This window comes from Sphaeramia orbicularis, chromosome 1, assembly GCF_902148855.1.
Source record: "Sphaeramia orbicularis chromosome 1, fSphaOr1.1, whole genome shotgun sequence".
NCBI lineage: Eukaryota > Metazoa > Chordata > Actinopteri > Kurtiformes > Apogonidae > Sphaeramia > Sphaeramia orbicularis.
The window spans coordinates 56894266-56907112 of record NC_043957.1 but is presented as its reverse complement, the minus strand read 5'-3'; the positions used below and the strand labels follow the sequence as shown (position 1 = coordinate 56907112).

General features: G+C 39.2%; 1 protein-coding gene across 6 annotated transcripts in view; it reads right to left on the bottom strand.

Moving 5' to 3' along the window:
* The window catches only part of LOC115427623 (von Willebrand factor A domain-containing protein 7-like), an 80867-nt gene that overhangs the window by 9013 nt on the left and 59007 nt on the right, over positions 1–12847 (bottom strand). For all 6 annotated transcript variants that reach the window (XM_030146264.1, XM_030146256.1, XM_030146249.1 and 3 more), the window contains 6 exons: positions 11438–11607; positions 9248–9360; positions 7512–7628; positions 7257–7430; positions 5073–5205; positions 4820–4972 (listed from right to left, as the gene is read on the bottom strand). In XM_030146264.1, coding sequence (XP_030002124.1) covers positions 4820–4972; positions 5073–5205; positions 7257–7430; positions 7512–7628; positions 9248–9360; positions 11438–11607 — 860 coding nt within the window. The remainder of the gene's footprint in view (positions 1–4819; positions 4973–5072; positions 5206–7256; positions 7431–7511; positions 7629–9247; positions 9361–11437; positions 11608–12847) is intronic.

Sequence of the window (12847 nt, the reverse complement as noted above, 5' to 3'; positions counted from 1 at the left end):
CGTTTCTACGACACGGATGAGTTTGATTCTGAGGCTTATGAAGGTCTAAAGTTATTATGGGATGTTCTTATCTTTGCTAAATTGCTGTTTGTTGATCTACGGTTCAGACTAAACTGTGATGATTCCAAACAGATCTTCAGTTCAGGTGTTGACAACACAAACCCAACAGAAAACAGAGGTGGTTTGTGGATTTAATGTGGCTGTTTTCTGTCTAAAAACAGAGCTAAGCTAATAGAGCTAAGCTAACAGAGCTAAGCTAACAGAACTGTAATGTAAACTATCAGCTGATGCAGCACGTGAAGATTATAAAACACAGTTATTTTGAATGACAAAATGAGTGACTATGACTTAGGCTCCGTTCAGATGCAGGTAAATGTGGCCCAAATCTGATTTTTGTGTCCATATGTCACCTGGATCTGATCTGTTACAGACAGTTTGAAAAGCACTAATCCAACCCAGACCACTTTCATATGTGGTCCTAAATCCGATCCATATCTGATATTTTGCAATGCGACTTCAGTCTGAATGGCCAGGTCGCATTTATCTGACCTTTACGTCATTGAAATGCGACAAATGTCAACACAATTCTGCGTCCCAGGAGGAGGAGTGGAGGAAAAGCAAATTTCCTTCCATAAACACAGTGTGTGTCTGCGTGGTCTGGTATTCCATCAGGACCTCTTCTGTGCATGTGGGTCACTTCAGGACCTCTTTAGTGCATGTGGGTCACTTCAGGACCTCTTTAGTGCATGTGGGTCACTTCAGGGTCACATTCAGTTCAGACTCAAAACTGATAGAAGTCACATTTAATGTGGAATATGAATGAACACACAAAAAAATTGGATTTCACCCAAAAATCCAAATTGTGCATCAAGACCTGCTGTGTGAACGGAGCCTTAGTTTGAAGAATAAACCAGGACCATAACGCAGATGAGCATAAACACTGAGCTGATCCTTTATTCAGTGGCAGATACAGTCTGTGGACACACAGCGTGGATTTGTTGGTGGTTTTGTTGTTCTAAGCAGGGTGCAATTTGTCAAAAAAACAGAGGGGGGGTGTTTTTTTGAGGGGGCAGGGCACTTATATACATGGGGGTGCAGTCCATAACTAACATAACTAATGCTGTCGTGAAACAAAAGTGAAACTTTACATCCTTTCAACGTCCAACTCCTGGTTCTGTTCCTCTATTATTCAGCGGATCTTACATGAAATTTTCACATTTCACATCACATTTCACATTTTCACTGGAATTCAAATTTCTAGCAATTGATAAAGATAAAAATAAAAAATTGATAACAAAAAGACATGGTGAGTTGAGAGAGACAATCACCATACATGAAAGACGTGACAAACTGTGAAACTGCAGCACTGTGGTTCTGTTTATCTGTCAAATGTTCATTGTGGTCAGTTTCAGATGCTGCAGCTCTTTCATAATTCATAGTTTGAGTTCTTGTTTGTTCAGTATTAATTGTCAGCCTTGTAAATCCAAGCTGGACTGACTGTACATATCCTGACCAAGGAAAATAAAATTCTCACTTTGTGCAGTAATCTACACCTGGATTTACTGCCTCCGTCCATAATAATATACATTATATAGCCTTAATATCATCTAAAATTAATGTTTATTTGCAACATAGTATAGCAAACTATTACCTGATCAAAAACAAATTAATTTTAGCCAAAAAAAAAAAAAAAAGTCTCAGTTTTGAATGTCTGGGGTCGCCAGAAATGTGCCATGTTAAAATGGGGTCAGGAGACAAAAAAAGGTTTGGAACCACTGTTCTAACCTGTATCCACTGGACCCCCTCCACTGGTCTATGGGCTCCATGAATTTGTCCCCCCCCGCCACAGCGCCCCAGTGCATGGGGACATTCGCAAATTCAGAAACTGTGACAGTTGGTTTCAAGTGAATGTTAGTGTCAGTAATGGAGGATATACAGGGTGGGGAAGCAAAATTTACAATGAACATTTAGTTGTTTTTTCTCAGCAGGCACTACGTCAGTTGTTTTGAAACCAAACATATATTGATGTCATAATCATACCTAACACTATTATCCATACCTTTTCACAAACTTTTGCTCATATGAGTAATCAGGAAAGCAAACGTCAAAGAGTGTGTGATTTGCTGAATGCACTCGTCACACCAAAGGAGATTTCAAAAATAGTTGGAGTGTCCATAAAGACTGTTTATAATGGAAAGAAGAGAATGACTATGAGCAAAACTATTACCAGAAAGTCTGGAAGATACTATTAAAGAAGAATGGGAGAAGTTGTCACCCCAATATTTGAGGAACACTTGCGCAAGTTTCAGGAAGCGTGTGAAGGCAGTTATTGAGAAAGAAGGAGGACACATAGAATAAAAACATTTTCTATTATGTCCATTTTCTTGTGGCAAATAAATTCTCATGACTTTCAATAAACTAATTGGTCATACACTGTCTTTCAATCCCTGCCTCAAAATATTGTACATTTTGCTTCCCCACCCTGTAGGTAGAAGAAAACTGTCACAACCTGATGGGATTTACAGCAGGTTGGTTGTCCCCCCCCCCCCCCCCCCAGGATGAAATTCACTGAGCAGAGGTAGGGATGTAAAAACTGGAGGGGGGGTTAACACCTCCCCATCCTCCCCAACAAATGACACCCTGGTCCTAATGCTGCGTTCCAGACCACCCGTAACTCGTGTTTTTCCAACCTTCTACTGGTGAAAAGGCACTGGAATGTCGGTGACTTCCCACCCGCGAACTCGTACTCGTATACTCCCAGTTCCGAGTTCTGACGTCACGTAGCAATGGCAGCCCCCGTGGATGCAGTGTTTATGCAGATTTTTTTATTAAAACAAGGTATTGTTTTAACGTTATTTATCTGCAAATGTTCTGTATAATCAGCAGCTACTCTAGCGTTACCTAATTTTCAGTCCAATGAGTGCAAGAATAAAGTCATACCAAATACGAATCCAAATATACAAATAACTAGCAACATTAACTTTTTCAATGCCATGGGCCGATTAAATCGGCTTTACGAAAACAACCTGTAAAGTGCCACGGGCCGATCAGATCGGCTTTGGAGAACACGCCATATTTGTGTACAAACAAACCATCCACCCCCATTTCTTTCTCACATTTCGATGACGTTCTTTCCGTGTCCCCCTTTTGAGACCAAGCAGACGGGAATTTGAGGTCACGCGACCGAATAATATTTTTCTATCTTTTTAATGTTTCTTATTCTCCGGTGTTTCATCAGAGGGAGCCCTCCATGCCGGGGGGCGGCTGTGGACTCCGGGGGCTGTGGCGCCTTCTCTCACTGGGGTCCGCTCCTTTCTGGTGGGTGGGGGTCCCAGTTGGCCCTCTCCCACTAGTTGGGATGCGGGGCTGTGTTGCTGGTGCCTGGTCGCCAGGGTCGGCGGCTGCCTCCTGGTGCGGATGGCTCCCTGAGACAGCGCCTCCTAAACTGATGTTTTACTTTTACTTGTACATTTTTGTTCTGGTCTACCCGTGCTCAGTCAGTCTTCTTAAGTATGTGTGAGCTTGTGGGTTTGCATGTATATGTGTGTGTGTGTGTGTGTGTGTGTGTGTGTGTGTGCGGGTGAGTGGGTGGGTGTGGGTGGGGGGCGGTACTGATTTTTAAACTGATATGTAAAGCACTTTGTGCTACAGTTTTTAATGTATGAAAAGTGCTATATAAATAAAGATTATTATTATTATTATTATTATTATTATAAATTATGCAAATTACGATCAATAATGAATCGGCTGCGTCCAGTGCGTTTTGAATCTAATCAGCAATCGGTCGGATGTTACTGAGCGGTTTCCTGCAGGATTCTTCAAATATTATAAAAACGACGCGAAATACTGAAAAACGGCCAAATTCTGTGGCACTTTTAAGGCGTATTAGCCCCTTAACTGTCTGGCACTTAAAGAGTTAAGAAGAGGGTAAACTGGTATTCTGTTTAAACAAACTGAAGAGAAAGTTTGACAACACAATGAACCGAATTATTTATTTTAGGACAGAAAACAAACTGTTTAGGTCATTGTGTGTATTTGTGTGTGCATGGGGGATTTTTATTTTTTTTTTGTCGGAGCCGGGGGGTAGGGGGGGCACAGTTATATACCTGGGGGTGCGGTCCATAACTAACGTAACGAACGCCATTGTGAAACGAAAGTGAAACTTTACATACTTTCAACGTTCTATTTATTCCTCTATTATACAGCGTGTGTGACAGACAGACAGACAGACAGAGCTAGTGTCAGTGTTTTAGAACTACCGTAGTTCCTAGGGGCCAAACAACGTCCGTCTTATTAACATCTCTTTCCTCGTCGTTGTCTTTCACCTGAACCTGAACTGATCCAAACTGGACTGGACTGATGGTGGAGGGTCTTCAGCCTCTTCCTTCCAGGTTCACATCATATTTGTTGTTTTTTTTAACCTTATATCAGCTGCTATTTCATATTTCGGATCAATGTGTGCGTCCTTCCATATGTCTGTGTGAAACTTGCGTGGATTTAAGGTTCCACATCAAACAACGTCTTTCGTTCCTTTTTCTTTTTCTCAACATACTGTGCCGTTTCGGTACAGCTGTATACCGAACTGAACAGGTGTGTACCGAAACGGTTCGGTTCAGTACGTGTACCGTTACAGGCCTAGTCGTGGTATGGAGTCATGACTTACGGGCTCAAAAAACGGCCTGGAACGCAGCATTAGTGTGTTCTGGTATTTTCTGGTATGTACTGTTTTGGAATATCCCTCCTCTGCAGCCCTTTCATTTCTAAATGGGGTCTCCAGCCTCTCTTCACCAAAAGTACAATAAAATATGTGGTAACTGACCTGTGACCTTCAGAGTGTATGGCTGGGCAGAGGTGATGTGGATCTGCCAGGTTCCGGCCTGTTTGTCTTCATTGAGGCGGATTCTCCTTAAGTTGCCCACAGACTGAACGGTTCCCAGTTTACCAGTGGCTTCACTGCTGCTTTGGCTCACACCTCCAGTCAGTACAAAGCCATTATAGAGTTGTGTCAGAGTAACATATGACAGGTAAATGACAGGAGGATTATGCTCAGGATGTTTTTTTTTTTTTTTTACCTGCAGGGTTTGTCAGTGTAAAGCTGGTAGATCTCCCTGTGATGTAGGTGGTGATCTTTTTCAGTGATTCATCCAAGACAAACGGGAAGGTTTCCGACCTTCCAGGGTTCCTTGCTTGCTGAAGAACAGTAACCTAGAGAGAGAACTGACATATTTACCTGTTTTTCTTGTCTACCCTGACATACGCTTTAACCCTTTTAAGACACCTGAGGCTGCAGCGCCACAGTTCTGTAAACACTGTCTTCCAAATTATCGTAACTCAACTATTTCTGCTATTGATAAAATTCCATTCTGAAAGCTGAGACTGGGTTCTTTCTATTGGTCTAGAACACATTAGGGTAGAGGCCTGCAGTGGCTGAGGGAGAGGGGTGGAAGTGAGCGGAGCAGAGAGCAGCAGAGTGCAGTCAGAGAGAGAGATGGGAGGTTTTTACTACTTACTTTTAGCAGCATTTTAGCGAAGCTTTAGTGGTGTTTTTGAATCCATGCAAATAATTGCATATATGAGTGATAGTGCAGTTTTGGGGTGGTCTACTAATGTGGTTTGCCCTGTTTTTGAGTTTTGCTGTTTGTTTCTTTGGGGGGGGGGGGTCACCTTTTTTTCACTATTTTTATCTGTATTTTTCTGGTTTCTGTACTTTGGCTTGATAGTCGTGTTTTAGCTGTAAACATTAGCTGAAAGTTTGTTTCTGTGATCTCATAAAATTTTGTTTTGCACATTTACAGTTGTTTTTCATAATAAATACAATAAAAATACAAGTCAGTAGGTTTTTTTTTTTGTTTTTGTTTGTTTTTTTACTGTAACAGAGTGTTTTAAGCATTGATTACATATAATACTGATAATTAATTGCCAGATATTTAAAGTTAAGTTCTTCCTGAAAAAAGGTGCAAAAGAATTGGCAAAAAAGACATTTTCTGACACTTTTATTGCAAAAACAACATAAATTTAGGCCTGTTACAACAGCAGTCTTAAAAGGCTACTTTAACCCTTATTTGGACTCAATTGCCGTGTTTCCACTATGTGAAAACGACTCAGCTGGGCTCGGCTTGACTCAACTCGGGTACCAGGTCCTATTCCTGCAGACCATTTCCATTACAGGATACTACCGACTTTATAGTACCTGGTAAAAGCAATGTGGCGCATTATTTCTGTGTCGTCTGCTCAGAGAGTTGCTGATAAACTCGCTCGTTGCGTGTTGTCTCGTCAAACTCATGCTGAATTTTTACGTCTGAACCTCCTCAACAAACCATGGTGTAGTTTTACAGGCTGTCATCATGTGGATTAACCTACCGACATATTTACTATCAACTTCCGAATCTGTTTTTTGTAAAAGGGCGGGTCACAGAGACAACTCTCTGACCAATCAGTGGTCTGCAGTGTTTACACGTCATGTTTTAGTATCTGGTCCCCAGTCCTGGAACCTCGGCGGAGGTGATATCAAAAAACTACCGGGTACCAGATACCAGGTCCTTTTACGTAATGGAAACGCAACAAGGCCGAGTCGAGTCAAGTCAAGTCGAGCCGATACCACGTAGTGGAAACGCAGCAATAGTTCACTTTCCAAAGGGTTCTAAAGGCGGCCGTGGCTCAGGGGGTAGAGCAGGTTGTCCAACGGTTCGAACCCCTCTCTGTCCTAGTCATGTGCCATTGTGTCCTTGAGCAAGACACTTCATCCTCCTTGCGTCCGGTGCTGCTACTCACACTGGTGTATGACTGTAGTTTACCACTACCAGAGGGAGAATGTGTGAGCCAATGAATAAAGGATCCACTGTAAGGATCATCTTAGTTGTAGAATGTGGACTGATCTGGGATCTGCTAAAGTGAACCTCCTCAGACCCAGACATGGGTTTACTGTCTGTGTGTAGACAAGAGTTTCACAGTTTTGTACAAAAAACAAAACAAAAAACTGTCCACTGCAAAGAACATTCCATAAAAAAAGCATCAGAAAATACTGTTGCATTATGATGTTACCAATATACAAAAAAGCCCAAATTTGTACTTTCCTGGGTCTCAGGAAGTTAAATATCTTCTTAATAAAACCAGATTTTAAAAATCTTCAAATTCCATTTCAACTTTAGCCTGATTTTAAAAAAATAAAATCAATTTTAAAAAAATCTAGAAACTTTTTTTCATAATTCATGCATGAAAGGGCTAAAGAGTTTCTGGCTAAAGCTCAGTTGTCTTACCAGAGCAGAGGTGGACGTGTCCAGAATGACGTCGGTGGCCTCAGGTAACTCGCTCTTGGACACTTCGATAGCCTGGCCTCCAGAAACCAGAGCCAGGTCTCTATAGTCATCAAAAGAAGCAGCTGTGGTTGAACGACGGCGTCTCTTACTAGACCCCGTCATGAAGAACGACACCTGCAGCGATAATACATGAGCATCTGGTGTTATTTTCACTGATAGAGAGAGTGAACATTGGCCTTTGTTTTAGTTTTTTACCGTTGACTTGGTGCTTCTAATCAGAGCATCAATCGTGTCCTTAAGGGCGATGTCCTTGGCAACAGCGTCAGTGAAAACATAGATGTAGGAAGAGGGAGGGGCCCCAGTGAGAGCCAACTGGAGACAGAAAACAGAACAGTACTCTGACCACCACTGGAGCCTTTTTTTTTTTTTTTTGATCAATGTATTTTTATTCATTTTCAGTTTTTCAAACATACAAAAAGTAAGACAAACACTGAGACATATAACAGAGGAATAAGACACCACAAAAAAAAAAAAAAAAAAAAAAAAAGCTCCACTACGTAATTACCCAATCACTTTGTACACAGAACACATTAACCGGAGTCGGGGCGCATTGTCAGCTGTTCTACATAAGAAATAAAAGGATGCCATAGCACATTAAACTTCCCCATTGATTCCTTCAATGTGTATCTAATCTTTTCAATTTTAAGGAAAAACATGACATCACATATCCATCTGCCAAAGGAGGGGGTTTGTCATTCTTCCAATTTAAAAGAATGAGTCTCCGTGCTAAAAGGGAGGAGTAGGTGATACTATTAAACTGTGGCCTTTGTAGAGGGAGATCTTCTAACGGTACGCCAAAAAGTCCGATAAAAGGGCAGGGGTCAATGGTCAGACCTGAAATTGTTGAATATGCTTCAGATATTGAAGACCAGAACGCAGTTAGACTTGAACCAAGGTTCTAATAGTTTCGGATTTTTCATTAGAGTTTAGTTTTATTTAGTTTTGGCTTTTTTCTCTAATTCAGTTAGTTTTCATTAGTTTTTAGAGCAGGTTTGCTAGTTTTTATTAGTTTTTGTTATCTTCTAAATACTTAGTTTTAGTTTAGTTTTTTTTTTATATCTTTTATCTTCTTCACGGTCGAATTGAAATAACTGGACTCTGCTTCTTTCTCCCAACTTTAGTCTCCATGTTTCCAGGTAGAGTGGGGACCAGAAGACGACTGGAAACAACAAGTGATGAAAAGTGACGGACCGTTAAATATCATATGGTGCCAGCAGCTAAAATTGCTTGAGGGAAATAAATTGATTTTATATCAATCCAACATTGACACAGATGAAAACGAAGGGAATTTTATCCATAATTTTTATATGTTTTAGTTAGTTTTGTAAACACATAATACAGTTTCAGTTAGTTATCATTTTTTTCTTTTAATTATAGTTTTTATTTATTTCAGTTAACGAAAATGTTTTTTTTTTCAATTCTAGTTTTCATCATTTCGTTAGTTTTCGTTAACGATAATAACCTTGACTTGAACATGACCAAAAAGTGTGAAAGAGAGTAGCAGGTGCTTGTCTACATCTATCACAAATAGGATTAACTCCTGGGTAAATTTTGGATAACTTAACTTTAGACATGTGAAGTCGGTGTACAATTTTAAACTGAATAAGACTATGCCTTTCACAAATAGAAGTGGAGTGGATTCTTTGAAGTATGCTTAACCACTGATCATCAGTAATATTTGTGCCCATATCCTTTTCCCAGTTTTCTTTTATTATTGTCAAAGAGGAACATTCAATGTCGAATATATTTGTGTACAGTTTTGATATGGTTCCCCTGATCTCAGGCTGAATTTCTAGGATTGAATCAAGAGATGATATCTGAGGTAGAGAAGGAAATTGATTAAAGTGATTCTGTATAAAATGTTTGACTTGTAGGTATCTGAAAATCACTGGAGCCTTTTACTAAATCCACAACTATTTCAGTGTGATTACCTGAAGTCCTGAGAAACACATTTCAGGGGTGTCCCCTCCTCCGTTGGCCGTGAGCTTAGATATTTCTGTTTTCATCTTATCTGGGTCTGTGGTCCTGATCATTGGTCCAAAGTCTACATATAATCACAAAAAGAGGAAGACGGGTTAAGACTAACCTCTGAATGGGCTTTTGTACACTGGGCTTGTACACAATAGGTTTTGAAGCGCTACAGTTCTTCAGGTTTAACAGCACAGTCATACATGGGTTCTTCTCTGAAACTGGTTCTAAAAACAGGACAGAAGGGCTAAAAATTCAGACCAGATGTAGATGAATGTTATGAAGCAGGTTTGGAAGCACTTTGGGTCTGAATACTTACTGAGAAAAAACTGTAACTATTTTTCAGATAAAACACATTTTTTTATTATATTTATACAAAAATCCACATGTAACATGGTCAGAAGGACACGAAAATTACGTGCTACTATTTTTTAAATATCTCTTTATTCTCTCACAGGAACATTTTGGGAATTGAACTAATTATTCCAGGCAGAGTGTTTCACAAAAATGGCCGCTGTTGCAAAATCATTCATTATTTATCTGTGTTTAAATGTTGAGGTTCTGTATGTAACACCAGTGGACACGATGAGTTCCACACCAAACCCGGAATGAGACTGAGATTGATGAAAAACCCACATGTGTGGATTAGAAAAACCACTAGGATCGACACATTTAACACAGTGTCTTTATTTAGAGTCTATAAAAGACCATTTACACCACTGGTTCCCAACCTTTTTTGGTCCCTGATCCCATTTTAACATCACAAATTTCTGGTGACCCCAGACATTCAAAACACACATTTTTTTGGGCTAAAATTAATTTGTGTTTGATCATGTAATAGTTTGCTATACTATGTTGCAAATAAATGTTAATTTTAGACGACATTTAGACTATATAATTTAAATTTTTATTTGTAAGTTTTAATTTTTACATTTTTTTTTTTTTATAAATTATTAGAAATTTCAGGTGACCCCAGGCATTCAAAACAGAGATATTTTATTTGCTAAAACTAATTTGGTTTTGATTGTGTAATTGTTTGCTATAATATGTTGCAAATAAATGTTAATTTTAGGCAACATTTAGGCTATATAATGTAAATTTTTATTAGTAACTTTTAATTTTTTATGAATTACTAGAAATTTCAGGCGACCCCATTTGAATTCCAGGTGACCCCATGTGGGGTCCCGACCCCAAGGTTGAAAATCACTGATTTACACACGTTTTCACATCTAATGCACTGACACCTAGGGAGATTTAATGTCCATATTTGGGTCCTATTTTTGGACCCAATATTTGATTAAACTTCCTAAATTATGGGATGGATCAGAGCAAGAGTATATAAATTTTTTTGTGCATTTATCTGAGATCATCATTAGGTCCATCCTGGGGGGAAATATGTCTACAGGGTGGGGAAGCAAAATTTACAATATTTTGAGGCAGGGATTGAAAGACAGTGTATGACCAATTAGTTTATTGAAAGTCATGAGAATTTATTTGACACAAGAAAATGTAGATAATAGAAAATGTTTTTATTCTATGTGTCCTCCTTCTTTCTCAATAACTGCCTTCACACGCTTCCTGAAACTTGCGCAAGTGTTCCTCAAATATTGGGGTGACAATTTCTCCCATTCTTCTTTAATAGTATCTTCCAGACTTTCTGGTAATAGTTTTGCTCATAGTCATTCTCTTCTTTCCATTATAAACAGTCTTTATGGACACTCCAACTATTTTTGAAATCTCCTTTGGTGTGACGAGTGCATTCAGCATATCACACACTCTTTGACGTTTGCTTTCCTGATTACTCATATGGGCAAAAGTTTCTGAAAAGGTATGGATAATAGTGTTAGGTATGATTATGACATCAGTATATGTTTGGTTTCAAAACAACTGACGTAGTGCCTGCTGAGAAAAAAACAACTAAATGTTCATTGTAAATTTTGCTTCCCCACCCTGTACATCTACCTTTTATTATTGGGTCTAAAAAGATGGAAAAGTGACAGATACTAAAATAAGCCCAGTTTCACAGAAGAACCCTTACACATTCTGTGGTGTTTTTACACTATAGTGGTGAACACGTTCTACTAAAACTGTCCAGTGTGTAGACATCAGTAAAGATCGGTGCCTTAATTGTCAGTGAGGCAGAAAGTACATACCGGGGTCATTGAAAGGAACTAGGATGTACTCAGACGGCTCATCCTGTGTTCCCTTTTTGCTGTCAATGATTTCATAAACAACCTCCCTGGCTTCTTCAATGTCGTCGGACATACTGCCAGTGGTGTCAATGACAAAGCACACAACAGAGGAGCGGGCGATTCCCATCATTCTGTCAAAAACAAAGCATGTTTGGTCAGAAGGCTTTTTGTATCGACCATTTTCACCGACGTCACAGTTATCACGTGACTAGGGGTGCAGCGCCATGGTGGACGGCAAAAGCAACACAACAAACAAATGAATGAGTGACAGATTCTGTCTACCAGCACTGAAAATAAAGGTTAGGAGTTGTCCTGTGAAGTGACTCACCTTACTGGACGGCACAAAGAACGCTATTTGGACCAGCTAGTGATAGCAGGGCTAGCTACCGACCCATACCTTCTTCCTTCTGATGTGTTTACAGATCTAACAAAATCCTCCAGTCTACCGGAGTTTAAAGCACACGATCTGTCCCATTCTGTTCTAAATGGAGAGTCCCCATACACAGGTGTGATCTAAAAGCAGACTAAAGTCTGGATGAAACCAGTTCTTAGTCTCAGGCAAGGTTATAATAGTTTTGGATTTTTAATTATAGTTTAGTTTTATTTAGTTTTGACTTTTTTTCTCTAATTCAGTTAGTTTTAATTAGCTTTTAGAGCAGGTTTTCCTAGTTTTTATTAGTTGTCATTTTTTCTGAATGCTAAGTTTTAGTTTAGTTTAGTTTTAGTATTAGTTTCAGTTTTTTCATATATTTTATCTTCCATCCTATTCAAAGAAATAAGTGAGGTTACCCTGGACACTTTATTTGGGGGTGGGGTTAGGGTGGCTCATTGACTGAGCACAGACACAAACATATGGACAGTATTATGGATAAATTCCCTAAAGCGGGTTGGGGGGATAATGTAGGTGGGGGTGTGATCCATATACAACGTCATTTACGTGAAAACGAAACTGAAACTTTCCATATTTTCACCATTTGCCTCCCGACTTCTATACCACTCTTATACCGCTGATCTGAGACAAAATTTTTGCATGTTCTGTCCTATATCAACATTGACAAAGATGAAAACTAAAGGAATTTTATCCATAATTTTTATGTTTTAGTTAGTTTTATACGCACACAATACAGTTTCAGTAAGTTATTGTGTTTTTCTTTTAGTTTGAGTTTTTATTTATTTCAGTTAACAAATTTTTTTTTTCAATTTTAGTTTTCATCATTTCGTTAGTTTTCGTTAATGATAATAATCTTGGTCTCAGGTTAGATTACTGAGTCGCTGTACTGCGCCCACGGCAGAGGAATGGATCTCATAATGGTAAAGGAAAGATACAGCTATCGTTAGCTAGCTAGCTGCGTATGTTTTTAACATGTTTCC